We start from the raw sequence: 15,767 nt of genomic DNA on the forward strand, positions 1-15,767 counted from the left end.
TCAGCACCCCTCAGCACCCCTCAACCGTGAAGGGGAGGGAGGCAGGCGGCTGTTCGGCCTCTGTTGGAAAGTAGAGCGAGGGCGGGCAGCGGCGCTGCCCCCCAGCCCAGGCTGACCTCCGTTGCGCCCCGAGGCGTCCCGCCGGCCCGGGCGCAGCGCAGGCCGCCGCCTCCCCGCTCTCTGCAAATTGGCGCGGAACCCGCGCGGCGGGAGCGCGGGCGGCGGCGGGCGGCCCGGCTCGGCTCGGCTCGGCACGGCCCATCCCGGCAGGTGTGGGGGGCTGCCCGCCAAATCCCCCCAGAAGGAGCTGCTGCACTAGGAAAACGCGTGTCTCTGCGGGTGACTGCTGGCTGCGGTGTGCTGGATGTAGAGGGAGTGTGTGTGGGGTTACAGCCCTAGGGGACCCCCCCACACCCCACGTCTTCTTGCTTGGGAAATCTCCCACCACAGCTTCCCCCCAGCCCCCTCACTGTTCCCCTCTTGGCCTAGGTGAGCCCAGCTACCTGTGACCACTAGCATACATCTCTCTGGAGTCCACTTTAGCAGTGTAAACCCCCAGAGGACATGGAGCTGTCTGTGGCTGTGAACCACAGACGTCCTCTGCTCAGGTGTTCCTCACACCAGTAAAATACCTGTGCCCTTCTGTTTCAGCTGTGTAAACCATGCTGCTCTTCGTGGTGTCTCACGATGCCAAGTGCAGAACTTGGTTCTAACTTCTTGAGAGTACATTAACTGAGCTTATCTTTATTCCTTTGATCCAGGTAGAGCTCTTGCAACCCGAAGATGTCAAGGCGCAGGTGAGCTGTTAGCATCATCATACTCTAAGCTTATCTGTACACAGCTAACAACTGCTGCTCTCCTCATGCCCAGTGTTGTGTTGCTCTTTGCAGTAGCCGTTTGCAAGCCAAGCAGCAGCAGCAGCCACTGTCATGTCAAGAAGAGTCTCCACAAGAGCTGCAGGCACCAGAACACCTCCAAACCAGAAAAAAGAGAACGGCAGAGGTGATCAGTTTGGGCAACTTGAAAAGTTTAATGACATGGAAAGTTCTCCAGTGTATTTGGGTGGCAGATGATTTATTCTGCTGAGTTAGAAAGTGGGGGGGGGGGCCAGGAGTAGCAACAGTTTGCCTTAGCTTCAGAGGTGAGTGTGCTGGTCACTGTCAGTGTACTGATGTGTTTCTCTCTTCTCAGCAGGAGATTAAGAAAAGAGAAGATGGGAAAATAGCTAAAAAACATCAATATGAGATTAAGGTAATTCAATCCTGCATACTGGCTCAAACTAGGTGAGAGGAGTCTGGTTTATGCTGATAGGTGTGAAGTGGTGCATTCCAATCTAGAAAGTATTGACTAGGGGAAGTGTCTACCTTTGGGCAGTAAAAACTATGGGAGCTCAACATTTGAGCATCTTTTTATGTTTCTGCTTTTTTACACATGGCTTTGTTGCAGATAAAGGGTCTCTTCCCTGTGGAAACCACTGCAGAGTAAGGCTAGGTATAAAAATATGAATAAACCTAAGTATTTCAGAATAATTCCATGTACAGAGCAGGTGAGGCCTAGAGGCAAGTTTAAACAAGATCATTGCACTTGTTATAACTGAAGGTGTGGTTTCACAGCCATTTCGCTAAGATGACTCTTAACTGTGCAGGCCCTCTTTCATTTAACAGTCCTTTTGATTATTTAAATTGATTTTGGAATCTGTTTTAACTGACATAGGCGGCTTCTAAACCAAGTGAGGGCTTTTACAGTTGTTTATTTTAGTGTGGATTTGTAAAATAATGTGACTTTCTTTTGCAAGCAATCTTGCTTGCAGTTTTTCTGTTTGTAAAGCAAATGAGAGTATCAGCTGTGGCGAAGCAAAACTCTCCTGATTGTGAAGTTAGTTGGCTTTGCAAACTTTGTGTAGGGGAAGAATGCCTTGTAAGTCAGTCAGCAGCTGTGCTTGGGGTGAAGCTGTGTCTCACAACTTAGCTTTTGCTGAAAGGGAGGAACCCTGCTCCTCTCTCTTCCCTTCCTTGATAGCAGGCCACGCACTCTATGCCCGGTGTTGTTCCAGTTTTGGTTCCCATCCAGTGAAGCAGTATGCAGGTTCAACATGTTGTAGTGCCAAATTAGCAAAAGTTAATGTTCTGCCAGGTTAGTGAGTTGAATCAACCCAGCAGAAGGTCCAACAGGCATCAAAGCTGACAAAAGCAGTGAGGAGTGGGACTTGGGTAGTGAGGATTAAAGGGGAGGAGCAAGGTCTTTTTCTCCTAGGTGTGTGCTGTTAAGATCAGTTCTTCTGGAACATCTAACATCAGTCTTGGGGTACTTTATTTTGGCTATAAATTGGTTTGGATACACTAAGGAAATCATTAATAGTTTACCTTGTGGAGCAGATAAAAGAAGAATTTCTGTGTTCAGGGGCAGATGTTGCCATTTGTGGCATTGAGTGCACCCTCAGCAAGTTTGCTGATGACACCAAGCTGTGTGGTGCAGCAGACAGGCTGGAGGGAAGGGATCCATCCAGAGGGACCTGGACAGGCTGTAGAGCTGAGCCCAAGCCAACCTCATGAGGTTCAACAAGACCAAGTGCAAGGTCCTGCATCTGGGTCGAGGCAATCCCAAGCACAAATCCAGGCTGGGCAGGGACTGGCTGGAGAGCAGCCTTGAGGAGAGGGACTTGGGGGTGCTGGGGGAGGAGAAGCTCAACATGAGCTGTAAGTGTGCACTTGCAGCCCAGAGAACCAAGCAGAGCCTGGGCTGCATCAAGAGAAGTGTGGTCAAAGCAGGTCAAAGGTGATTCTCCCACTCTACTCTGCTCTGGTGAGACCACACCTGGAGTACTGCATCCAGTTCTGGAGCCTCTATTACAAGAAGGATCTGGACATGCTGGAAGGTGTCCAGAGAAGGGCCACCAGGATGAGCAGAGGGCTGGAGCACCTCTCCTATGAGGACAGACTGAAGGAGTTGGGGCTGTTCAGTCTGGAGAAGAGAAGGCTCTGAGGTGACCTTCTTGTGCCCTTCCAGTATCTGAAGGGGGCTACAAGAAAACTGGGGAGGGACATTTTAGGCTATCAGGTAGTGACAGGACTGGGGGGAATGGAATAAAGCTGGAAGTGGAGAGATTCAGACTGGACATGAGGAAGAAGTTCTTCCCCCTGAGAGTGGTGAGAGCCTGGAATGGGTTGTCCAGGGAGGTGGTTGAGGCCCCATCCCTGGAGGTGTTTAAGGCCAGGCTGGATGAGGCTCTGGCCAGCCTGCTGTAGTGTGAGGTGTCCCTGCCCATGACAGGAGGGTTGGAACTGGATGATCCTTGTGGTCCCTTCCAACCCTGACTGATTCTAGGATTCTTTGTGAATGGGATTCCCCCTCTGACTCCACAGAACATAAAGTTCTGTGTCACCATTTTGAAGGCTGGCAGCCATTACAGCATTGCATATGCTGCATGCATTTGATACCTCCTTACATGTGTTGGTTATGTACAGCCAAACGAGTGTTAGCAAAACAAGTTGCAGAGTAAAGTAAAATCATCTAGAATTCCTTCTCTGAAGCTTTCTGCATGAATAACTTTGTGCACTTCTCCTTTTGAGTCATTGCATCCCATATGCCATTGCATTGGCAAGCTGAGAGAGAGTTCACAGCTGTTGCTCAGTGGGTATCTAGCTCTGGAGCTGAGCTGGGTGGCTCCTCTCTGGGGTGCTTAGCTGGAAGATAACAAGTTGCTGAATTTCCACTGAGATACAGCAGAACCTCCACCCTCTCCTTTCTTTTCCCTTTAAGTAGATAAGTAGATAGGACCAGCAACCTAGTGTCCTGTGGTGTGGTGGTGATGAGGAGGACCTTTGCTCTATGTACTGTAACTGAGCAGCTCAAACAGTGAATAGGTTACTTGTGGCCTCATAATGACAGTTGCTTTCCTCAAAGCTGAGTTTTCCAGGTTTATCAAATTTGTTTCTCCCTGCTCCATCTTGACTGCAGAAGGCTTTGCTGTCTTGGTTTCAGTACTTGAATAGGTGCTGAGGTCCAGAAAGACTCTCACAGGTTACATTTGCTGTTGTTACTGTATTCCCCTTCTTGCCTTTCTTGTTCTCTTAATAAAAATCAGCATTTAAGAGATACTTTGTTTTTGTTGCAGAGCTGTTGGCCACCCACGATAACAGGAGGCATCTCACCTTGCATCATTATTGAAACACCTCACAAAGAATCAGTCACCACTGACTTTTCCAGGTTCAAAAAATACAGGTTCAGAAACCTCTTCATAAATCCATCACCTTTGCCAGAACTCAAGTAAGTTTACCAGGTGCAGCAGTTGTTTATGTTTTATCAGATATGCTGAACTACTGTAGTCAAATCTGAGGTTGTACTGAGTTTAAGTGTGCAGTACTCTGCTTGGCTCTGCATCCCACACAATTTGATGTCCCAAAAAAGATGCAAGTACTATGGGTTCCCCCTGCCCCAATCTTATTAAACACACCACAGAATCACAGAAGGTTAGGGGTTGGAAGGGACTTCTAGAGATCATTGGGTCCAACCTCCAGCCAGAGCAGGATCACCCAGGGCAGGCCACACAGGAATGTATCCAGGTGGGTTTTGAAAGTCTCCAGAGGAGACTCCACAACCTCTCTGGGCAGCCTGCTCCAGGGCTCTGTCACCCTCACAGTAAAGAAGTCTCTCCTCCCAACTGAGGTGGAGCTTCCTCTGGTCCAGCTTGTACCTGTTCTGTTGTTCCTTGTCCTGTCAGTGGATACCACCAATAAGAGACCATCACCTTCATCCTGACACCCACCCCTTAGATACTTACAGATATTGATCAGATCCCCTCTTAGCCTTCTCTTCTCTGGGCTCTCCGTCTCTCTTCACAGGACGGAAGCTCAAGACCCCTGATCATCCTCATAGCTCTCTGTTGGACTCTTTCCAGCAGGTCTCTGTCTTTCTCGAATTGGGAAGCCCCAAACTGGACACAGTATTCCAGGAGTGGTCTGACCAGGGCAGAGCAGAGGGGCAGCAGAACCTCCCTAGCCCTGCTGGCCACACTTTCCTTGCTGCACCCCAGGATCCCATTGGCTCTCTTGGCCACCAGGGCACATTGCTGTCCCATGCAGAACTTGCTGCCCACCAGCACTCCAAGGTCTTTCTCCATGGAGCTGCTCTCCAGCAAATAATTCTTGCTTTTCAGACCTGCTCTTTTATGGTGGAGACCTCTTAAGTGGTTAAGAGGTTAAACTAAAAACATCTTTCAGTGCTATTAGCAGTAAGTGCCCAAAAAAAACAGAAAGCAAAGTTTTCTGTGAGAACATAGAAGTGTACAAATAGGCAAATAAGAGTGTGGTGATCTTGCAGTGCAGGTAACTTACTGACACCAACATGGTGTGCTTGGTGCAGCCACACTTGGAGAAAGCTTCCCTTCTGCAGAGGGAGGGATGGATGGGGTTGAGCAAGCAGATTTTTCAGTTTCTGACTCTCTTGGCCATTCAGGTGCTTTAGATGAGTACCTTTGGCTGCTCTCTGTAGTGGCCTGGTGTTCAGTGAGAGAGTTGATAAAACACTGCAGTGCATTAGGGGAAACTTCTGCTGGGGTGGATGAGAAAGGGATGCAGAAAATGAAGCATTACTTCTAAGATAACCTTTCTAAACCCACCATGTTTTCATTTGCTCTGGCCAAAACTTGATCAGACCTGGGAAGTGCTGTGTGGTGATGGCTTGCCTCAGCTTTTAACTTAGGATGGTAGCAGAATGGACCTGGTCTGGGTTTGGATATGCAGGTGATACCAGTGATCAGGACTGCTCAATCTGCTTCTGCCTGGGAAAAGATGAATGCTTAACTCTGAAAACTTCAGCAGGACATCAGCATTGCATTGATGTTAATGTGCTGTCCCTCTCAGTAACTGTAGGGTGAGAAGTGCATCTGACAACCACATCAATTCATAATGACAGTAGTTACAAACTGAACCCAGGCCATATTAATGACAAGGGCATCTTTTGGTATCATTCTTCTTCCTATTCCTGCATACCTGTAAGCAGTAAGGACAGTTTTTCTCCTCCTTTTGTGAAGGTTTATGTCAACTTAACAGTGCTTTGTGTAACTTCCTTCCATAGCTGGGGAAATTCCAAAGATGTCTGGCTCAACATCCTGAAGAAGGAGAACAGATATGCTCACTGCAAACATTTCACATCCCTCCACTCTAGTCTGCAGCCTCACATGAGATCAATACTGTTAGACTGGCTCTTGGAGGTATGTTCTTTTGCTTACTTTGTTGTGTGTTGTGCTGGTGAGGATCCAGGTCAGAGCACAGCTTTTCATAAAGTTCTAATAGCAAAATGTACAGTGATGACACATGGCCAAACTAGTTTGCAGCAAAAGGGTTACAAGCTACTGCTTTTTGATCCTCTTGGAGAGCTACAGTCAGGCCTTCCCTGGCTGAACCTTCCACACAGGGCAAGAAGCAGTAGTACTTAATTTTTGCACTTAGAAGCACAGAATTGTTTTGGTTGGAAAAGACCTTGAAGATCATTGAGTCCAACCATTCTCTGACTCTACCAAGGCTGGGGCTAACCCATGTCACTCAGCACCACATCTGTCTCTTTGAAATACCTCTAGGGCTGGGGATTCAACCACCTCCCTGGGGAGCTGCTTCTAGTCTTTGAGAACCCTTTCAGGGAAGATTTTTCTTCTAAGATCCAACCTAAACCTCCCTTGGTGCAACTTCAGGCTATTTCCTCTCATCCTATCACTTGTTACTAGGAAGAAGAGACCAACCCCTCCCTGTTCCAACCTCCTTTTGGATAGTTGTAGAGAGTGATGAGGTCTCCCCTCACTGAGAGGGGAGGTCTGGGGAGGAGAAGGCTACCACTGCATTTATCAGTAGGCTGGAGAGTACTTTTCACCACGTGCTTTGTTAAACTGAGATGATCTGGAAGAGGTGGCTCCTGCAAGAACTGCTGAAGGAAGGCATTGCTAGCTCATGAACCTCACTGGGCTGGGAGGTCTCATTCACTGTGGGCCCTCTGGGACTGCTAAAAGCACCCTCATCTTCCCAGGATCTCCAGCAGCTCTGCAATCTCATTGTGGTGCTCTGTTTTATAGGTGAACCTGTAAGAGATGTCACTTGCCACAATGCATGGAGGGAAGGAGTGAAATCTCTGAGACACTTGTATTGGGAACTGATAGAGACTCACTGGGTTTGGAGCTCTGACTTCACCACTCTCTGTATTCACTTGCCTTACCAGCCTGGCCCTGTCTCATGTCAAGAGCTCTTAAATGTCAGCCCCTGATGCTGTTTGCTGATTCATTAGTGCATTTTTTATGCAAGTCCTGCATTAGTGGCTGGCATCTGAAGGTTCTTGATGTAGACAGGATCTTGCTTGAAAAGGGTTGCAAATACATCACATCCAATCTGTGCTTAGTTGGGAGCATGGGAAAAAACTTTTTCCAGTCCCATGCTAACCACTGCATCCTAACACACCCAGGTCTGCAAGGGTTGGTGTGTGCAAAAGATCAAACTGTGTTACTGTTAAAGCCTGAGTACCCCACGTGTGTACATGGGCTTTGGTTAGAGCAAACTGATTATTTTTGTCCTCTGGCAGGTATGTGAGGTGTATGCACTCCACAGGGAAACCTTCTACCTGGCTCAAGACTTTTTTGATAGATTCATGTTGACACAAAAGAACATTAACAAGAACATGCTTCAGCTCATAGGAATTACCTCATTGTTCATTGCTTCCAAACTGGAGGTAAGAAGCTCTGTCATGGGGAAGAGGATATGAAGTTTGGAATAACTAAAAAGGCAGTGGGGACATTTCACAGCATCACAGAATCTTATTTCTTCTGCCTGAATCTGTTGAACTTGGTGATGGTCATGCAACACTGAAGGCCAGAAGGGGAAATTGTTTTCCATCAGTTGTGCAGATGTCAGTCTCTTGCAGTGAAGTCTCTGTTCCCCCCTCTCCTCAGCAGCAGGGAAGGAGACAGCATAAACTTCAAAGGCATGCAGGTGTGCTAGGATTAGCTGGGTTTGTTTTGTCTTCTTCCAAGCATGCAGCAGTTGGTAAACAACCTCAGGAATGGGTGTGAACAAAACCAAGCCCCAGCCTCCATCTGCTGTAGGTCAGACTGATACTGCAGTAAACCCACAGAGTGGAGTGGGCTTTCTCCTCTGGAAGTGCAGTGGTGGTGGTGGGTGGCACTGTGTGCTGCACCTAGGAGCCAAGAGTGGGCTTCTGTGTGGTGTGGGAGGCCAGGCTGAGAGGGAAATCTGGGATACTCCATTTTTTTTGTGCTTGGAATTCCCCCAGCTGGCTGCTGTTCCTGAAGCCAAAGCAGTGTGCAGTTGTCTGTCCTATGAAAGTGCATGGGGTGTCAGTAGAGGAGCAGTTAAGTGGCCCCAGCTGGGGAATGGCTTTGTTAACCCCCTCTTCCCCATGGACTTTGCCAGCTGCAGTGGCTGTGGGAGTTCCCCTCAGTGTTGTTCTGTCTTCTAAAAGAGAAGAAATCCGTGACAGCAGTGCTGGCACCACAGGGGCCTGGGTCAGCAAAGCCACTGCTGACAGCAGCGGGCTCTGGGAGAGTTGGGACCATGTCTGCTTCACATCAGATGGGATGGCTGAGCAGGGAGCAGGGTGTTCTGCTTGACTGCTCAGCATTTATTCCCCCCAAAGCTAAGAGAGTCACAAGCAGTCTGACCTCTTTACTGCAGCTGACATGTAACCAATTTGGGTTTAGCTGCTCCTCATCCTGGGAGTTTCAAGTCACTTCATGGGCAAACCCCTCTTCTAGCATAAGAAATGGTAATATTTCACTATAGGCTGATAAGTGTTTGCCAGTGATCTTTTCAAGCTTTCTTAGGACTGTGAGGGCCTCTGATCTTTGCTTCTCCTCTCCCTCTCTTCAAAGGAAATCTATGCTCCTAAAATACAGGAATTTGCCTATGTGACAGATGGTGCTTGCAGTGAAGATGACATTGTAAGGATGGAGCTCATTATGTTAAAGGTAATAACTGTGCTGGGCTTGCTGGCTGAAAGGCTGCCCAGCTGAGCCTTGTACTTTAATGTCACCCACTTGCTTTAGAAAGGACTTGGGGGTGTCAGCTGATGAAAACCTCTCCATGAGTCAGCAGTGGTCCCTGGCAGCCCAGAGCCAGCTGTGTGCTGAGCTGCATCCAGAGCAGGGAGAGCAGCAGCACAGGGAGAGGATTCTGCCCTCTGCTCTGCTCTGATCAGACCTCACCTGCAGCACTGCCTCCAGTTCTGGTGCCCCCAGCATAAGAGGGACATGGAGCTGCTGGAGCAGGTCCAGAGGAGGGTCATGAAGGTGATCAGAGGGATGGAGAACATCCCCTATGGGGACAGGCTGAGAGAGTTGGGGCTGTTTAGTCTCGAGAGGAGAAGGCTCCAGGGAGACCTCAGAGCAGCCTTCCAGTACCTGAAGGGGGCTACAAGAAAGCCAGGAAGGGACTTGTGACAAGGGCTTGTAGTGATAGGATGAGAGGGAATGGATTGAAGCTTGAGGAGGGCAGATTGAGGCTGGAGATTAGGAAGAAATCCTTGGCAGTGAGGGTGGTGAGACACTGGAACAGGTTGCCCAGGGAGGTCATGGACGCCCCCTCCCTGGAGGTGCTCAAAGCCAGGCTGGATGAGGCCTTGAGCATGGGAGGTGTCCCTGCCCATGGCAGTGGGTTGGATCTGGATGATCTTTGTGGTCCCTTCCAACCCAAACTGTTCTATGAATCTCTGTCCTTGTTTATGCTAAACAACCAAACCTTCACTGCATGTGCAGTAGACACCTGCAGACCCTGTCTGAGGTGAAAGGCTTTCTGCTGTGGGGCAGACCAGAAAGCAGTTGCTGTAATGTACTGCACTTGCCAGGGTCCTTGGCTGTCCAGACAGCCTCTAGGAGAGAAGTGGCTCTACTGAATGCTCCTCACGGTGGAAGGGATCCATCTTTGCTATCACAGAACTCCTTACACGTTTACCCTTCCTTAAGAGAGTTGAGCTAGCCTGAAGGCTTGGGGGAAGGCTCTCATTTCCCAGCTTCTGAAAGCAGAAAGTCTGTATCTGTGCAGTGGCATATCCTAGGGGTACCTGTTTGTGCTGCCTGGAGTCCAGACTGTTGAAAGAGCAGTTAGGATGCAATCTGAAGTGAATCTCCTTGAGACTACATAATCCTTAGTGTCTTTTGAGGAGCTGTGCAATAAGCTGAGCCAACTGGGAAGGGGAGGAGTGGGGAAACAGTTTGGAGCACAGAACTACCCTTGCATGGTTTAAGGTTCTTAACTCTGTTTAATATTTGCAGGCTTTAAAATGGGAACTCTGTCCAGTGACAATCGTCTCTTGGCTGAACCTCTACCTTCAGGTGGATGCTCTGAAGGACATTCCCAAAGTGCTGCTACCTCAGTATTCTCAGGAAAAATTCATTCAGATAGCACAGGTAGGTGTTTAACTGTATCAGGGAATGCTTTTTGGAGTGGTTGCAGCACACCTGATCATCCCCAAAGCCACTCAAAGGTGCCTTGTCCTTGTCTCACCTCGCCTGTTACTTTGTTAAGGAAAGTGCAAGTCTGACTCTGCCCCAGAACTTCATCCTCCTCTGGTGGACAAGGCCCCCTCTGCTTCTTGTCTTCTTGCTCATGCCTGGTTGAAGGCTTTTTTTGAACACTGAAATAGTAAATCCATCTTGGGGATTTTTTTTTTCCTAATCAGAGTTCTGCACACAGTGGCAGCAGCTGGAGAGAGGCTATGAACAGTTGGCTGCTCTCTGCCTCCATTGTCTGTAACCGTGTCTGTGTAGCTCCCCAGGAGTCTGAGCAGAGTTTTGACTGTTTAGAAACTTTCGTGGTTCTGTTTTTTTATGGGGGTGTTGTGTCCAGCCTCAGAGAGTCTTACTGAAGAGTAGGCTGGTGTCAGCCACTGAGCTGCTAAGTGAGGTTTTAAGACAAGAGCTTCCTGGTCTGCTTCAGTCTGTACAGGAAGAGTTTTTTTGTGTGACTCTAGAAGCACAAACTGGTTTGCAGCACCTCTCTGAGACCCACTTTAACTGGTGCCAAATTGAAACAAGAACCATGCAGTTTCTGCCACCTTCTCAAGCACCAACTGTAGGTGACTGTTGTAAGCACTGTACTTTGAGTATCCTCTTGTTAAAATCTGTAATGCTCATTTCCTCCACCCTTTTATTTCCCCAGCTCTTAGACCTGTGTATTCTGGATGTGAATTCTTTGGACTTCCAGTATAGGACATTAGCTGCTGCAGCCCTCTGCCACTATACCTCAATTGACGTAGTTAAGAAAGCTTCAGGTAAGAAGCCTTTGTAAAGCTTGGGTCTTGTCAGGCAGGGAGCTCTGGAAGCTGTTACATGCCTGAGGCTGCTTGGAGTGCCCTGGTTTGCTGCAGGAGCACCAACAGTATCTTCTGTTCCGTGGCTTGGGTTTGGCCTGGCTAATTTCACTTCCACTATTTTGGGTGTTACAAAGATGCAGGAAAGAGGGAAGCACTTTGAGAAGGCCAGGGAAGGGGAGACACTTGCAGAAACAGAATCTTTAAGGAACCAGAGCAGATTTATTTACCCTTCTTGCTTCTGGGCTAACACTGCTCTAGGACTCCCAGTTGTCTTGGGGATCATTAGCTGCTTTTTTTCCTAGATGTTACTAAGCAGTATCCTTGGCTGTCAGCAGCACTCAGGGAGCCTTTGTGCTATTTCTTAACCAGCCTTAGAAAGTAGTTAACCTAATAATAAAAACCCTTCTGTGTTGCCTGAGGTACCCTAAATTAGGATGGTGACAGCAGTGTAGTGTGTGACCCAAAATGTAACTCCCTTCAGCCTCCCCTGGTAAAGCAGCAGGAACACTCAGGGCCAGAGAGCTCAGCCACAAGCACAAGGAAATGCTGGGAGTTCCTGGGAGGGAGTTCCTGAGTTTTTCCTTGCAGTATTGCTTAGTGTTGGGTCTAAAATGAATTCTTGTTGACCATTCCGCAACTCCATGATTTCTGAACACGGTGCTGTGCTCTACCCTCCAGGTTTAGATTGGGACAGCATTTCAGAGTGTGTAGAATGGATGGTTCCCTTTGTGAATGTGGCAAAAAAAGTCCCTGTGAAGCTGAAGAACTTCAAGAAGGTTGCAGCAGAAGACAGGCATAACATCCAGACCCACACAAATTACTTGGACCTGCTGGTAAGTGCTCTGTGTGCCCGCTGTTGAGGCAGAAGAGGGCACTGCACACCCCTTCTCTCCAGGCACTGAAGTGTGGCCAAACACCTTCCTGCTCATCCTGTTCTGAGCTCCCCAGTTCAAGAGGGACAGGGTTCTGCTGGACAGTCCAGAGGAGGGCTACAAGGATTATTAAGGGATGGAGCACTGCTGCCTGGTGAGGAAAGGCTGAGAGCCCTGGGGCTGGTTAGTTTGGAGAGGTAGAAGACTGAGAGGGGATTTCACAGAGGTTGGAAGGGACCTCAAGAGATCATCAGGTCCAACCCCCTTGCCAGAGCAGCATGGCTTAGGATAGTCTGCACAGCAATGCATCCAGGTGGGGTTTGAAACGCTCCAGAGAAGGAGACTCCATAACCCCCCTGGGGACCTTTTTCAGGGCTCTGTCACCCTCACTGTGATGAAGTTTCTCCTTAGGTTGAGGTGAAATCTTCTGTGCTCCAGTTTGAACCCACTGTTCCTTGTCCTATCACTGTGCACCACCCAAAAGAGCCTGGCCCCCTCCCCTTGACCCCCACCCCTCAGCTATTGATAGACATTGATCAGATCCCTCTCAGCCTTCTCTTCTCCACACTAAACAGCCCCAGGGCTCTCAGTCTCTCTTCACAGGGGAGATGCTCAAGTCCCCTAATCAGCCTTGTGGCTCTAATTTAAAAAATGTTTGTAAGTATCTGAGGGTCAGGAGGGAAGGGACAGGGACAGGCTCTGCTCAGTTGCACCCTGGGACAGGACAAAAGGTAATGGATAGAAACAACAGCACTGAGGTTCCACCTCAACATGAGGAAGAACTTCTTCACTGTGAGGGTCACAGAGCACTGGAGCAGGCTGCCCAGAGAGGTTGTGGAGTCTCCTTCTCTGGAGACGTTCAAGCCCTGTCTGGATGTGTTCCTACATGTCCTGTGCTGGATTCTATGGTCTTGCTCTGGCAGGGGGGTGAACTCAAAAGATCTCCAGAGGTGCCTCCAACCTCCTAAGATCCTGAGATGCTGGTCTGGCTCACCTCAGTGTGGTCAGTGGCTCTGGCTCCTGCTTGATCTTGTCATGAGGGTGCTTTACCAGGTAAAGACTTGAGTAGAAGTACTGGTGGTGTTTCAAGGACCATGCCACCTTGTTTCTTTATTCAGCTGGAGCACCTGAACTCTACTAGCAGAGAGGAAGCATTGCTGAATGCTGGTGGTTGTCACCACAGGTACTCATTGTTGTTGTTTTCTTCCCCCACTGCACAGGAAGAAGTGAACAGTGGAGTAACACCCACTGCCCCAGGTCAGTTATCACCTGTGTCAACAGGAGGAATAATAACCCCTCCCAAAAGTACAGAGAAGAAATGAAATGTGGACCCACAACCATGATGAACAGTGCCAGAAACAAGACTTGGTGCTTCAGAACAAGACCACACTAAAGGTGACCTCATGCTCTTTACTGCTATTCAAGACTTGGGCAGTAGAAAGCACAGCAAACAGAACAGCAGCTGGAACTCGAGACTGTGTCCTCCTAACACACTTGAAAAAGACCAAGTCCCTCCACACTACTTTGGTCCATTCTCAGACACAACTCAGTTCAAGTCTGACCATTCCTAACCTACAAATGTCAAGAACTTTTCAAAAAGCAGCCTCGTGGCAGTTTGTCCACTCAGCTTCCCTGGCCAATGCTGGCCAGTCCTACAGGTGAACTTCATGGCAGCTTGTGTTACCTCCTCTTGTTTCCTTTCCTTGTTTAGAGTTGAAAGGCTGACAGCCCCAGGGAGCTCAGGTGCACTATCACAGAGGTCAGGGGCAAGCAGTTGCCTTTTCTGAAACCACTCTGCCCTTGCAGTAGTGCAGCCAGCCCTGCAGCCATGCCTAGCTCCACAGCAGGCTGATGCATTTCAGGTGGCCCTTTGAGGGCTGCCATAAACTTCAGTTCTAGTGTCTTGCTGACCTCAGGTGAGCGCACAGCCAAGGGCCCTGCAGCTGAAGTACCCATAACTGGAAGGAGCAGCACAGTCCTGGAAGGAGTTCTGCTTTGTAAGACCAAGCCACCAAGAATGGACATGAGACGTGGAGAGGGGATGGAAACAGGTGAGCCACTGGTGCTCTGCAACCACTCCCACCCTAGGAGCAGTATTTAACTGTGGAGCTTTGTCAGTGTTTGGAACCAGCATCAGCTAGCTACTGTTTGCCTTGCAGTGTTCACTACCTCTGCATCACTTCCATGCTGAAGGCACACTCCTGGGTAAGATGAGTATTGGTCTTCCTCTTTCAAGCTTCTCCTCCCTGTGCCCCACAGTCAGGGACAAGGTTTCCATGAACTTGAGCAGTCCATGAAGCTGTACTTGGAGCATCTGGTGCTACCCACATCCACATTCAACTCAGCAAACTTGAATTCTTTAAAACAAGCCATGGTGGAACGAGCTGAAGTTGCTTGCAGCCTTCTGTACAGTGTGTAAAAAGAAGGTTTATGGTGAGAGTTCATCTATTGCTAAGAAAGAAAGAGACTTAGACTGTAAATGTTGTACAAAAGTTTAAATGAATTTAAAAATAAAGCCTGGAGGTTTGTTTTTTTTTTTTCCACTTTCACAGCATTTAAGAGTCTTTCTTTCAGCATTAGCCTAGAAGTAAAGTTTTGCCATTGCTTGGAGAAACTTCTTTTTCCTTCTCTGGGCAGCAAGCTGGAGGACTTCCTCAGGGTTACTGGCATTCAGCTCTGTCTGGCCAATGGCTTTTATCTGGGGAGACAAGAGGAGCCATCTCTAGCAGCAGTGGTTCTAGTCCAGCTCCTGACAAGGCACTTTCAGGTCTTGTTCAAGGGCTGATTTATTTCTGTAATGTGCTGTGCACCCCCGCCCTACATCAACAACTTCACATCAGCACCCAGGCCCTTAGCCCTGCACAACGGATCAAGACTGCAAGTGGCAATTCCTTCCAAAGAGGGATAGGACAAGGGGCAAGGGCTCTGCAAGCTGGAGCAGAGGAGGTTCTACCTCAACATGGAGTGAAACCTTTCCCCTGTGAGGGTGACAAAGTCCTGGAATGGGCTGCCCAGAGAGGTTGTGGAGTCGCTGGACACATTCCAAACCCACCTGGATGTGTTCCTGTGTGACCTGCCCTGGGTGACCCTGCTCTGGCAGGGGGGGTTGGAGTGGATGATCTCTGGAGGTCCCTTCCAACCCCTAGCATTCTGTGATTGTGTGTCAGGGAAGGCCCCCAGCAGCCTGTGTTCACTTACTGCTATCTGCCGCTTGTCTGTCTCTCCTCGTTTGTGGTGGAGATCTGAGGTTGAGTCAAGAGAAGTCACTTGGACACAAAATGGACTTTTCTCCAGCCACAAACCTCCAGAATGAGCTTTGTGGTGGCATTCTAGTGAAAGGATACAGGTCAAATACTCCAAGATGGTGACATCCCAGATGTACTCGTAGTAAGAATCCATGGCATCGTGACTGCAAGAGAGCAGAGGTTCTGTAACACCACCCCTTGGGCCTGCCTATTGATAAGCCTCCTCCTACCACTTACCTGTTCTGTTCCTGCAGTGCCTTAAAGGCTGTTTTGTAGTCAACTTCTCTGAGGAACTGGCACAGAATAGCTACCTGTAAAATAAAAGAGCTGGCATCAACCCAGA

At 48.9% G+C, this 15,767-nt stretch overlaps 2 protein-coding genes across 3 annotated transcripts in view; one reads left to right on the forward strand and one right to left on the reverse strand.

Moving 5' to 3' along the window:
• The first annotated feature begins 783 nt into the window (after positions 1-783).
• On the forward strand, positions 784-13,501 carry CCNE2 (cyclin E2). The gene is made up of 11 exons (XM_054385470.1): positions 784-797; positions 894-1,002; positions 1,195-1,251; positions 4,115-4,266; positions 6,076-6,211; positions 7,564-7,710; positions 8,870-8,965; positions 10,268-10,402; positions 11,154-11,265; positions 11,986-12,140; positions 13,400-13,501. The coding sequence occupies exons 1-11, from the start codon at positions 784-786 to the stop codon at positions 13,499-13,501; spliced, it is 1,215 nt and encodes a 404-aa protein (XP_054241445.1).
• An 882-nt stretch (positions 13,502-14,383) lies between these two features.
• The window catches only part of INTS8 (integrator complex subunit 8), a 35,707-nt gene continuing 34,323 nt past the window's right edge, over positions 14,384-15,767 (reverse strand). Inside the window, exons 24-27 of one of the 2 annotated variants that reach the window (XM_054385639.1) lie at positions 15,662-15,735; positions 15,524-15,588; positions 15,378-15,421; positions 14,704-14,877 (exon numbers count right to left, since the gene is read on the reverse strand). In XM_054385639.1, coding sequence (XP_054241614.1) covers positions 14,761-14,877; positions 15,378-15,421; positions 15,524-15,588; positions 15,662-15,735 — 300 coding nt within the window. In that variant the 3' untranslated portion in view covers positions 14,704-14,760. Of the gene's footprint in view, positions 14,584-14,703; positions 14,878-15,377; positions 15,589-15,661; positions 15,736-15,767 lie in introns of those variants that run through there. The other variant, XM_054385640.1, reaches the window with a different exon arrangement.

Source organism: Indicator indicator, chromosome 12 (genome assembly GCF_027791375.1).
Source record: "Indicator indicator isolate 239-I01 chromosome 12, UM_Iind_1.1, whole genome shotgun sequence".
Classification (NCBI taxonomy): domain Eukaryota; kingdom Metazoa; phylum Chordata; class Aves; order Piciformes; family Indicatoridae; genus Indicator; species Indicator indicator.